Source organism: Haliaeetus leucocephalus, unplaced genomic scaffold (genome assembly GCF_000737465.1).
Source record: "Haliaeetus leucocephalus isolate CR32 unplaced genomic scaffold, Haliaeetus_leucocephalus-4.0 Scaffold849, whole genome shotgun sequence".
NCBI lineage: Eukaryota > Metazoa > Chordata > Aves > Accipitriformes > Accipitridae > Haliaeetus > Haliaeetus leucocephalus.
In genome coordinates, this window is record NW_010973285.1 from 4,019,144 (window position 1) to 4,032,599 (window position 13,456).

Below are 13,456 nucleotides of genomic sequence, written 5' to 3' on the forward strand. Positions count from 1 at the left end.
AATGAACAAGGGCAGTAGGGAAGCCAATAGTCAGGCTAGTAACTGCATTAGCGTATCTGTAGGTTATTTCTACTGTGGGTTACTCTTACTACAGATTGCTAATAATCTGAGACATATGCCCACAAGGCAGAGAAGGAATCAGTTCAAAAAGGTCATGATAAACCCAGGGAACTGTGTCATACTCCAGTTTGCTCATAGGGTGTTCTCCAAACCTGGAACAGTTCCACACAGGCAAAAGGACAAATCCTTACAGATTGTTTTGGAATTGCATTGCTTAACTGAAGAATTATTTATGCATTTAATCTTACTGCCCAGAAAGAGAGGGGAGAGGTTATAGTATCCTAAAAGTGCCGTAATAACCACTTTACTTTTTAGACATCTTTGTGTTTTAAATGCACAAGGACTAAAATAAACAAACTCTACAATTTTTTTTTCCAATAGTTAAACACCCCCCCCCCATATACCTATATATGCCTATCCCTCTGGGGAAAAAGATTAAGTCATGCACGACTAGGATTGCACCTGTTTTGTACACAGGATTAATTTTTTATAAAGCTCTTTCTTGTCAAAGGACTACTGGAATGGCCGGCAGCACTGACCGGCCATGGCCCCCTACCCAGATTTTGGGTTGTGTCTCCCCACTTTCCAAAATATGGCTATGACTTAGTCAGCTCCCAAGTCTCCAAGACCAGGTCTTGATGCGGATCTTTGAAGGTGACCAGGTGTGTGGTTCCATGTCACTCTCTCCATGCTCTTTATCTCAGACTCACAAAGCATAGTTCTCCCCAGCATCCACCAAACTTTGTGGTTCGTGATCGGCATTTTTCCACACTGTTGTCTAGTTCTTCAAAATGGCTACAAATCCCATGGGGTTTCCCAGAGGTCTGCTGCCATCCTGAAACCTAGCTGGTGTTCTTCTCCCTCAGTGCTCCACCTGGATGCTTCTCCCTCTGGGCTCCTGGCCCTTCACTTGGTTGGAAAACTGCTGTTGTCTGTGTGGTGGGTAAGCAAGAATGCAGAGTGGCTTGAAGAAGCTCCTCTCCCCAGAGGAAAAAATATGATGGATCTCAGCAGGAGACCTTGCTGTTATCTGAGTCATGATTCCTCAGTAATGGTGAGCTTGACCTAAGCATCTGAACTCTTCCTTGCTAGAATCAGATAAGACGGGGCCTAGATAGCATTTCGGTTGAACAGAGGTATACAAGTGTAAAATCACGGAGGTTGAGTCACAAGGTAGAACACCATGCCAAATCTTACTGTATTCAGATCCCAGACTAAGACCACTGAGGTCAGTGTAATAAGGACTGTGTTTTTATTCTGCTAGGAACATTGTTGTAGAGTCACTAACAGCTGGGCTGGAGGAGTTACTCAAGGCATCACCTACTTCTCTTGCCAGGATGAACTACACATACCTACATTGTTTGTTTGTCTAAACTGCTTTAAAACTGCCAGTGATGGAGGTCCTACAGATTCCCTAGAAAGTGAGAGCTCAGTAACACTAGTACGAAATGTTAGAACTTTTTCATAATATCTAACTTTGCTAACATTTCAGCCTACTCAGTGAACATGGAAAACATGCTGCAGCCTTGGACATACTTTAAGTATGTCATCACGTCTCTCCATGATCTTCTTTAGACCAAACAGAATTAATTGCTCCAAACATTCTCCAGATTGTTCAAATTGTTCACATCTTCTCTGGACTTTGTCCAGTTTTCTTTAAGGAAGATATGGACTGAGTTAAAAATATCCTCCAACAAATAACTTACTCGTGCTGTATGAAGGAAAGACTTCTTCACATATGTTACAGACAACAACCCTCTTTGCTGCAAGACAATACTATTGACTCCCATTGCATTTGTGATTCACTGTAATGATTCAGATTACCTTAAGAGGAACTGTTCTTTTATACACTCCACCCTATATCCCTTCCAGTGCAGATGTAGAAACACTAGACAAGAATTGTAATGGACCCATACTGAAAACAACTTTCAGCTCCCTACAAAACAGTTTTACAAACCAGTACATACAAACAGTAGCTCTACTGAAATGGAAGGAAAAATAGGAAAAAGAAATCCCTCCTCAGTTTGGTCAATGTATCCCAATATTAATTTAATTAATCTCCAGAAGGAAAACCTGTTTACCTCTCCTCACTGGCTAGGATTAACATTTCACTATACTCATCAGACTTTGCAACCTTTTCCTGGCATCAGAAAGGTTTTGTTGTAAAATTTAAGTTAAATCATTCCTTGGAACTGGTGTGGTTTAATTATATTACTAAGAGGAATATGGACAGTAGAAATTATCTGAGAAATGTTATGGGCTTTTAAGATGTTTCAGAAGTCAACATTTTCAGTTATCGCTTTTAATGGTTACCTAGTAAAGATCCATCCCTAAAAGTAATTTGGTGTTTGGATAGTCCCATAGTGTCAATACAAACTGAGTTATCTCCATGATAAGCCATCAATAAACTTCCTATGTGAGATAGACTAACAGAATCCTGAAAGAGAAAGATGTGGAAAATCCTTATGCAGTTCATCACAACTAATACTGTGATTCACTTTCCACCACAACCTTCCCCACTATATTTTTACTGCAAATAGGTTGCATATCTAAGCATACAGCTCTTTAATAATCTTATTTCCATTGTTGTAATGCTGACCTTATTTTAAACCCCATGTGTTGACACAAGCTCCCATTTATCATTGCCTGCTTGCAGGCGGTTTGCTCTGGAGACTAGCTGGCTATTACAAAGGACAGAGTAACACCCACTCTAGCAAACATGCCAACACCTAATGGTGTTTCATTTTGTTGAGCTGTTACAATTTTTATCCTAGCTTAATACTGACCCATTGTTTCATTTCCTCGGCACAGGTAACACAATGCCACCACATACATCAGACAGATACAAACTCAGCCTAAACTAGTGGTTGCACTGACAAATTGCAAGCAATCTGCACATCCCTTTCTCTGTATTCCTATCTGTGCGGTGAGAGTACTTTCCCAGTTTACAACAGTAGGAGGATAAGAAGTCAGTACTAGCTAAATGATGGTATCTTGAGTATATCTATACCTGTAAGTACAGTTGTAAGTACAAGATTATCTGTTTATTCAAGAGCACACTCTATGCAGTGCACCATGGAAAGACTGGATATGATGTCATAACTAAAACCCTTTCAAAATGCATATGTCCAAGCACACTGAATTAAGACTGCACAAGTAGCCCAAATTATAGAATTTCCTAATTTTCAATTGCTTGATTTTGGCACCTTAACATGCTCTTTTTTTCACGTAGCTGTAGGCACAGTTGAAGACAGACGTACCACAGGTTAAGCAACTGTCAACACAAGTGCAGAAGCACTACTTTATGTTCTGCTTAGACTAAGCCATTTTGTTAAATCTGCATGTCCTCTATTACTGCAGGGTCATGGTGAAGAGGTGTCACAGCTGTACGTCCATGTCAGTGTAAAGTCAGGTTTGGGCCATCTGTGTTTCTACCCCCCAGGCACTGGGCATACCTAACATTTTGTTCTAGACCTTTTGCCACTTCTCTTTGTCATGCCTCCAGTCCAAGCCCTGGATCAACTTGCTTTTGAGAAAAGTAAAAATACAGAAAGAGTTAAAGGCCAAACATCAGGAACAAACACAGGGCACTTGCTGACAGAAGGTCAGAAGAATTGGCATGACACCCAATAACCATTAAGGGACCACCTTAAACAACCCATAGTACCTACCCCTTCCCCGAACACGGTGACTTCAAAATGCCATGAATTAATATGCTACCCACACTGGCACCCCAAGTAGTAACAACACAAGAGCACATCAGCAAAACATGCTCATAAAGGATATTTTAAGTGCTTGTGCCATCCCTATAAGATGTGTTGATTTTTAAAGTTAGGAGATTTTTTATTTCCTCTTCCTTCCAAAACCAAGCTCTTCTTGCACCTTAAAAAAAAAAATCCATATATTTATGTAAGACATATGGTACGAATAGCCCTCCCTTACCTTCTCCCCACTAGACATATGGTATGACTACAATAAGCCACACACTGAAAACACATTTGCCATCTGAATTCAGAAATTCCCAGGGAGACATGAAGCACATAAGACAAGCTCTGTATATTGAAAATACTCCCACGCATTTATCCTAGCACAAACTGCACAAGTACTGACAAGTGCCTTGCCACGAAACCACATCCATTTCTCATTTAATAAAGGGGTACCAAGTATCTTTGACAGTCAAACATCTTCATGATTACATCACATCATTGTGCTGTTAAAAATTAATCAATACCTTAAGGGGTATACCCTGGAAGGTCCCCTTTGGAGTCCCTATACTAAACTGTGTTAATACCACCACACCCACCAGCTACTCAAAGTACAAGGGAGAGCACATTACCAATGATGCCCTTTGCCCAAAGGTGCACGAGACTTTCTTGGCAACACACCCCAGACAAACATTGCTAGAGCAGGCAATTATGAGCTGATGTTCACGTATCTTTTTGTCAGCTTTGGGTATGCTTTGATAATCAATAACCAATGACATACAAGTCCAAAGCTCCCTTCAAGCCACTGTGTAAAGGTGCAAGATGATTCTTCTTAACTCATTATAGTATAATATAGCAGTGCATATATATATATGCACACACGCACACGTATATGTATGTATTTGTAGCAGAAAAGACAAGCAACTACCAATTTGCAATGGAGAACTGAGGTTTAATAAGTATCTATAAATATGTATTATTCTGCCTGTGGCAGTTGTATTTATTGCAACTATTTTCCAGGGATAAACAAGTGTGAACAAGAACCTAATTGTTTGGAATTTATTTACAAATTGTTACATTTTCTTTCCAAACTGATAAATGGCACACTACAACTGTAAATTGGTTTGACAAATCAGTTGTCTTCAATAAAGGCAACTAAAAATTGCGAAGGCTTGACATTGCTCTATACAGAGGTCCCAGTGACTTGAACAGGGGCAAGACCATTTCTAGTTTCTATTAAATATTTTTTAAGTCCTAAGGCAGAACTCATTTATAGACTATAAAGGGGGAATTTTTCCTAACAAATACTATCCCTGCTGGAGATGTTAGCTAGGAACACCAGCTTCTCAATAAAAGTAAATAGAACAAAACCAGAACAAAAGCCTTGTTAGCAAGGCACAGATGGAACACCAGGAACTACTGCATACAAGTGCCAAAGACAATTAATTTGTTATAGAATCACAGAGTGGTTTGTGTTGGAAGGGACATCTAAAGATCATCTCATCCAACACCATTCCATGGGCAGGGACACCCTTCACTTGGTCAGGTTGCTCAAAGCCCCATCCAACCTGACCTTGAACACTTCCAGGGATGGGACATCCACAGCTTCTCTGGGCAACCTCTCCCACTGTCTCACTACTCTCATAGTAAAGAATTTCTTATATCTTACCTAAAATCTACCCTCTTTTAATTTAAAAATGTCACCCCTTGTCCTATCACTACAGGCCCTGGTAAAAAGTCTCTCCCCATCTTTTTCATAAGCACCCTTTAAGTACTGAAAGGCTACAATAAGGTCTCTCTTACAAGGCAGGTCGATAGAGTTCTCTGGTATTAAAGTTGCCTGACACGCCCTCTTATACGGTCCATTTTTAATTGCTTGGGAATCTAATGAATTGTTTATAAGATTTTGAAGGGAGATGATCTTCACATCAATTACACGTTTCTGACATCCCTATGAAAACCAAGCCAACTTATAAACCTCTGTTAATATGGTTTCCTTACATTCAACAGAGGCTAAGTCCAGAGTTGCATTTCCAGAAGATGCACCTGCAGTGACGCTCGCTTCTACTCACAGCCACAGGACTTCTCCGGTGGCAGCTCTGACCGGTCATGGGACAGCCTAGAGCGGATTTGGTTTAGTGACAAATGAATCCTTTTGCTTGCATTCTCAGTCCCTTCCACTGTTGCTGGATCCAAGCAAAAGAGGGAAGGAGATGTCTGCTTTGAATGTAAAAGGGACAAAAAGACAGACCGCATGGAATAAATCAAGAGAAGACAAACAGTGAAAACCAGGACTGGGTGCTGGCAGGAGAGCACTGGCTACAGCAGAACCGGACGAGAGGACTGACCACTCCTTAGTACCAGAGATCTGAGAGGGAAAACACTGTAGAGACCGGTAGCCAGCACATATGTACATGCCTGTTTGAAAGGGAGATTAGATAAAAAGCCAGATGAGAAGACTACAACTCACTGAACAAGGTCATTAGGAGCAGGAGATAAAGCACCCATGAAGTGGTTTGTAATGGTAAAGTAAACAAAACAGCACTGCAAGTGAGACAGAAAGGGACAGGGAGGTAGTCTGGAGGGATGGGCTATGACTTTCTCAGTGCTTAGCAAGGAGGCTGAGACTAAGATGAGAAATCTGTAAACAGTCTTAGCTGGGTGGATGATGAACAGAAACTGTGCTTTGAGTATGGACTAACTTATAACAAAGACTCAAACAAGAGAGGCCCTTGATGTCGACTCAGCCACCCAAAACTTCCAAGTGTATTTACCTTCATCTCTCTGTACTCCATTTTCCATCTGTAAAATGGGAACAATGCAGACCTCAACTCACAGCTGTATTTCATGACCATCACAGAAAGCCCACAAAACCAACAACTTTCTCTTCAGAACAACATAGAAAAGAGTATATTCGTAACATACTCATTCAAAAAAGGAAAAAAGAACCCCAACCATTTTATCACCAACTGAACACCAAGCATTTTGCAGACTGACGGAGGCAGAGGGAGTATTACTGTTGTAACTGGAGAACTGGTTTAGAGGTGTGAACCAGGGTTGAACATGTAGTTTTAATTTGGGAATTTGGTAAGTTGTGTGCTCGATTTTGCAAACCTAAAAACATTTCTTAAATTCGTACTTGTGTGGATAAACGGAAAACGCTGCTGGCACTACACTGTGCTTAATTTTGTTCTTGAAATCCCTATTTGCAAAACCAAAAGGAAGTTGGTGTACTCCAAGTTTAAGCAAGGCTGACAAGTAAAAACACCCCTTCCTTACCCTGGGTCACACCAGCGCAGTACCACAAATGCACTGGGGTTAAGCGGCCACTACGCATTTCCCTGCCCGCCTGTCACACGACAACATAACGAAGAAGAGCAGCACGGCGGCCGGCACACGCACGCAGAGCGCTACGTTCGGAGGCCGCAGGAGCAACGCTGTCCCGCGGAACGCCCCTCCAGCCCGCTTCCTCGCCAGCTTGCCCCCGGCCCCAGCCCGCCTGTGCCAACACCAGCTCGCCCGGCTGCAGCAGCAGCTCGGCGCCCACCACGACCACCACCAAAGAGGCGGCCGCTCCAGCGGTACGCCTCGGTTTTACGCAGCTGCAAGCTGATAACGGAGCACCTGCCGCGGGCAAGAGGCGCCCCCGCCCTGCGGCCGGGCTCCCAGGGGCGGGCTTAGGGCCGGGTGAGCGCCGGAGGGCCAGCTCGAGAGGGAGGGAGAGCCGAGGCCCGCGACGCCCGCTCAGCCCCAGCAGCCGCGGAGCGGGAGCACGGAGGCGTGAGGCGAAGGCCGCGACCAGCCGCCCCCTCGAAGGGGGGAGGGGGCGCCCCCGCCATTTTGAGACGGGCGCAGCGGACCCGCCGGCGAGGCTCCCCCCGCCATTTTACGCGCAGCCCCGCGGCCCGTCGGGGGTGGGGGACGTGGCCTGGCTCAGCTCCGCCCGCCGTCAGGCTGGTACCGGCCAGACCGCGCCCTCCGCCCCCTCCTAACTCAGGTATCAGGTGAAACTGGTCGGGCGTGCGGGAGAGGCAGTGGTGGCCGGAGCGCGGCGGAAGGATGGCCGGGCGCCGCGGGCTGTGCCGCCTGCTGCTCTGTGCGCTGCTGGCAGCCGCCACTCCCGCAGGTGAGAGGAGGAGTGCGAGCCGCCGCCGACGGGTGCTAGAGCCGCCGGCTCGGCTGAGATCAGCTGGGGACGGCCGAGCCCTCCCAGGGCTCCGCGGGTGCCGCCTTGGTTGATCGGCGCCCCGCGGCTGCGGGTTGGGCTGCGGGCGGTGGCGCTTGAGGCGGGCAGCGGTGCCGGGGGCCCGGGGGCGGCGGGGCTGAACCGCGCCGACGAGCAGGCTTCTGGCTCCCGGCTGGGCTGCGGGGGGCCCGGAGCGGACTGGTCGAGGTTCCCGCCGAGTCGAAGGGGTTCGGAAAACTGGGGCCGGTGGCTGTGGAGCTGCCGGGAGCCGCGGGGAGGGCGCTGCCGGCCGGCCTCCCTCCCCGCCAGGTGGGGGAAAGCAGCTCGACGGGCAGGCAGCAGGGCTCGGCTTCCAGCCCCCTCCGGACTCCTGGGGCGCACGGAGGCGGGGAGGGGGGGGGCGCTGAAGGACCGCAGGGCTTGCGGGGTGTCCCCGCGGGAGCTGCCTGGCACCCCCGCCCTGGCTTCACCCGCGTCGGTGCTGTACCCGATCAGGTCCTCGGCTAGAAACCTGCCTAAAAGCTGTATATAAACATAGAAAACCTTAAAGACCCTGTTCTCGCTTTTTTCTCAACTCTGAAAAGCTAGTATTTTTTTTGTTTAAATCCTAAATCTTACCTTTGTTAGTTTATATTATTGCTTATTGAACGTAAGTGCTATTTGGGGAAAAACACCCAAAACAGTCATTCGTATTAATATTTCACAGCCTTAAGGTTCATGTTTCACTACCTTTTATAGTAAACCCCATTGCCGTGTCTACGCATGCCTTCTGTATTTGTTCATCCTGGTCTCATTTACATAATAAACGTATATATGTAAAGACTGTATAAATATTGAAGCCAAGCTTATGGTAGGTCATATTTTCTCAACAAACAGATACTAGATAGCTGCAAATGTTGTTGTTCAGGGCAGAGTTTCTGAAATAACTGTCTCTTAATAGCCTAGTTGTCTGACCTGGGTGGGGGGGAGGACTTTGGAATCATGCGGGGGGGGGGGGGGGGGAGTATGCTTAAAAGTTTTAGCTGGGTGCTCGATCTTCTGGAGTAGGAAGGTGAAATGAGCTCCAAGTGTGATCCTATCCCAACCAAGGAATATGCACTATAAACCAGGGGCTTATTGTGGCTGTCTTCGAACAGGCTAATGCCATTACTGGGTTGTGGTGAATCTGGGCTGCAGATCCAAGAACGAGGGTAATCTTAATCTTAGTCCTGTGTGGGTATTACTACCATGAGCTAAACTAGTTAATTTGGATACTCTGTGCTGCTGTCACTTTTGTGTCTCCAGGGGAGGCACAATCCTTCGTTTGGTATGCAGTGGGTTATATCTTCTGGACAAATGGCAAAGGTGTTGAAACAGTCTTTTGTTGTGGGAGGAGAGTACGTTTTTCCCTTGATGCCAAGCAAGTGTTTCCCGTGGGCAGATTAGCAAATCGGCTGCATTCTGTGTGTGTGAGTCAGGCAGAGTGAAACTCGGTTTGGAAAAGAACAATTGTTACGGAAAACTGCAAGCGCAGAAAGAGTAAGGATGTAGAAAATGCAGATACCTAACAAAGGATTGGTTGCTCGGTGAGGGAGTGTTAACTCCAAAGACAAACAAGACACTGAACTGTCTCCCTATATGGGTGCTAGTTGGTCTAACAAAAGCTGCCCAGTACCTGCAGTCAGAACTTTTGAGGCAACTACTTCAAGTCAACATAAAAGTAAGACTTGGTCTCTGAAATTTAGCTTGGCTGTGTCTTCAAAAATAGAATAAAATAAACCTTTGTCTCTATTCTACCATTCTTGCAATACTGAGTCCTGTCTGTGGTTCATGTGTCCATGAATCCACTTTATTACAGCTCTTACTGTAACGTGTCACACAGACACTTTAGGGCTTTTTGGTAAACTTTTTTTTTTCCCCAACCCAGCCTATGAACATCAATTGCAAAGCATTGCTTTATATCTGATCACAAAACATTAATAGGAATGAAGTGGTAGTATTTGCTCTTCCAGTTTTCTGTAGTAATTTAAGTCTTTGGAATGGAATACAAATAGTATGACTGCAGTTTGATAATATCAGCCACTTACTGATGGACAGGTCTTAACACTGTACACTGCACTTTATTATGGTACTCTGAGAATTGCGGTCAGCTTAGAATACAGGGTCTGTTTCCAGACATCTCTGGGATCTTATTCAGCTAAGCTATAAGCCTGAGAAAAGAGGCATTGCTTAGCAAATTATCATTTACGTTATCTGATATCTATGTAAGCTGTGGTCTTCAGACTGGTTTTATGGCTTCTATTCTTCACAGCTCAGGTTAAGGACCTGGGATTTCTGTATTATACATGTAGACTTTGCAGTCTTTAACAATATTGCTGACATAGTCATGTGGCTTGAAGATCTGAGAGCAGGATTTGTATAATTCTGCCCTGTTGTAATTGTACCACATATAGGCCTAAATGACTGTTTGGCATTTTAATTCATTTTCTTTAGGACTGTTGTTTTGTTGATATAATATAGACTTCAGTCTTCATGCAGTCTACTGCAAAGATTTGTCCATGTCATTGTACTAGCAAAAAGTTTTCTTACACCTCAGTTTTCCAGTGAAGCCTGCCTGTGCCTGAAACTTGTCACATACTTGTTAAGTGGACCTAGGGTGACTTAATTAAAAGCTCTAAAGAGCACCAATATATGCTGTATTTCTGTACACCTCTTTGGGAAGTCACACAGTCTAGACAGGATGCTAATGCTGTGCATCAGACTTTTGCAGTAATAACTTGAAAAGAATAGCTATCTAAAGTTGTGCTACTTTTGAGAACCTATACTGGAAAACACACATACTTGTGTATTTACGTATTTCTTGTGTGAGATTTCTTATACTTTAAAATGTAAGGTGTAAGTATTACACCTTACAGTTCTGGAACTGTATCAAAACTCTATTTATTGAACAACAAAGGGACCATCCTTCAGTACTGTTCACGGCTTCGTGTACACAAACCTGCTTCCTCAGGAAGACTCTTATTTAAATAGTCCAGTTGGGAGGGGGGTTGTGGCTAAAATAATCCACAAATACTGATAGAAAGATAAGGTAAAAATAATTCTCCCACAGACAGCCAAGTGCCATGTCCATACAGTTTAGCTCAGCAGATGTCTGACTTTTTTTGGTACAGTGTGAGCTCATGGACAGTATCTGCTTGTGCATTTTAACCTGTTAGCGCGAGAGGACTGTGTTGGGTCTGGAGGGGTTCTGAACTGAGCTGTCTGAAGGCTGTCGTACAAGACAGCAGTCAGGAATGGCTGGCGTGCCCATATGGTTTGTAAGTTCCTGTGACATTCAAAGAGGCATAGCAAAACTTGAAAGTGATAGCTGTCTTGTGTGTGAAGCAACCATAGCTGTCAGCTCAACCACCTAGCACTTTGAGTAGAAACTGCGGAGATTTCTGGTCATCTTGCCCATGAATTGGAAGGAGATCCTAGATGACTGGCCCTATTGCATCTTTGTGCACAAAGTTAGCCTGTTCAAGTTTCAATTCAGATACAGTGTAACAGGCATCTTTCTTACCCTAGGGATCGCTTGTGCATAGCTTTTGGCATTACATTCTGAGTTTCAGTTCTAGTGCGTCTGAGGGCAGCATGCTCTTTTTTACTGCATACGTGATTTTCAGGCTATCTAAACTGAGGAAACTTCTACTGCAGTTACATTAGCCTGCTGCAGAGTTTCATGAGTCCTAACACTTGGGTAATCTGGCACTGCCATGTGAAAGAATAATGGTGCCCTGGGGTACAACAGCCATTTTAACAAGGTATTTTTAATATCACCAGTGATGCAGAAAAGCATATTGGTTGCTGGTGCAATCCTTGAATAGGAATTTAGGTTGTCTTTTGGATAACAAACTTAAAACAAAGGGAAGAAAAGTTGTCAAGTGTTTGAAAACCAGTCTTAATTTTTCTGTTGATGAGGCCCTCTTTAATGCTTCCAAGTAAATCATGATGTCTACTTTATTTTTAAAAAGGATGAAAAGTCTGCACTTCAGTAATGGCAACTTATTTATTTTTTTTTTTAATTTTAGAGAGTAGTGGAACCAGCAGTTCAAAAGGAAGAAGTTTTGCTGGCCGGAAAGTTCCAAATACAAATAATGCCTCCGAAGAGTTATATGAAGTGGATGAATTTGCAGCAAAAGCCCTCACAGGAAAGTTGACTACAGTTTTTCTTCCCGTTGTCTATATCATTGTCTTTATGATTGGTTTGCCAAGCAATGCCATGGCCCTCTGGGTCTTTTTTTTCCGAACAAAGAAAAAACATCCGGCTGTGATTTATATGGTTAACTTGGCATTGGCAGACCTCCTTTTTGTTGTCTGGTTCCCACTGAAGATTGCATACCATGTAAATGGCAATAATTGGCTATTTGGTGAAGGTCTCTGCAAAGTACTTGTTGGATTTTTCTATGGAAATATGTACTGTTCCATTCTCTTTATGACATGTCTCAGTGTGCAACGGTATTGGGTTGTAGTGAACCCCATAGTGCATTCAAGAAAGAAATCTGAAATTGCCTTGGGCATCTCCCTTGCTATCTGGATACTGATTTTTTTGGGCACCATTCCAATGTATCTTGTTAATCAGACAGCATATATTTCAAATCTTAACATCACTACCTGCCATGATGTGTTGCCTGAAAATGTTTTGGCTCATGATGTGTTTAATTATTTCCTCTCACTTGCAATTGGACTCTTCTTCATCCCAGCTCTCCTCACTGCTGTTGCTTACATACTGATGATTAAGACTCTGAATGCTTCCATCTCAGATGTAAGCACTGCGAAGAAACGAAAAAGAGCAATCAAACTCATTATTGCTGTCCTGTCCATGTATCTCATCTGTTTCACACCTAGCAATGTGCTGCTTGTTGTGCACTATTTGCTCCTCAAAACGTACAGCCAGAGCTATCTGTATATGTCATACATAACTGCACTGTGTCTTTCTACTTTGAACAGTTGTATTGATCCATTCATCTATTACTATATTTCAAAAGACTTCAGAGACAACCTTAAAAATGCTCTTCTTTGCCGAAGTGTGCGAACTACACGGAGGATGCAAGTGTCTCTCTCATCAAGCAGATACCCCAAGAAATCAAATTCTTATTCTTCAAGCTCGAATGGGACCACTAAATCAACCTACTGAGTTTAATCCTAGAAAAGCGAACTTTTATTACTACTACTGAAAGGATGTAAGTGACAAGAGAGTTATTTTGTACAAGAGAGTCTGAAGAAACGTCTCTGCTTTTTAATTACATTAAAGCCTGGATTTCAGAACTGGCAGCTGCTTACCCTGTGTAGAACTTGTAAGCAGATAAATCTTCCCACTGGACTAGGAAAAAAAACTGATGACATTTCAGGTGCTCTGCAAAAATGCTGCTGACCTGGAAATGAGTTGTGATTGAAGACATTTTTGTTCAATATCAAAGTTGTTAAAAAGCAAAATGTCACTGGAATGTTATGTAGTGTTGCTAGTATGTTTAATTAACAGAGAAAT

General features: G+C 43.8%; 1 protein-coding gene across 1 annotated transcript; it reads left to right on the plus strand.

Annotated features, from left to right (window-relative positions):
* The first annotated feature begins 7,747 nt into the window (after positions 1–7,747).
* Positions 7,748–13,105, plus strand: F2RL1 (coagulation factor II (thrombin) receptor-like 1). Its single transcript, XM_010582844.1, has 2 exons — positions 7,748–7,890; positions 12,000–13,105. The coding sequence occupies exons 1-2, from the start codon at positions 7,824–7,826 to the stop codon at positions 13,103–13,105; spliced, it is 1,173 nt and encodes a 390-aa protein (XP_010581146.1). The 5' UTR covers positions 7,748–7,823.
* The last annotated feature ends 351 nt before the right edge of the window (positions 13,106–13,456 follow it).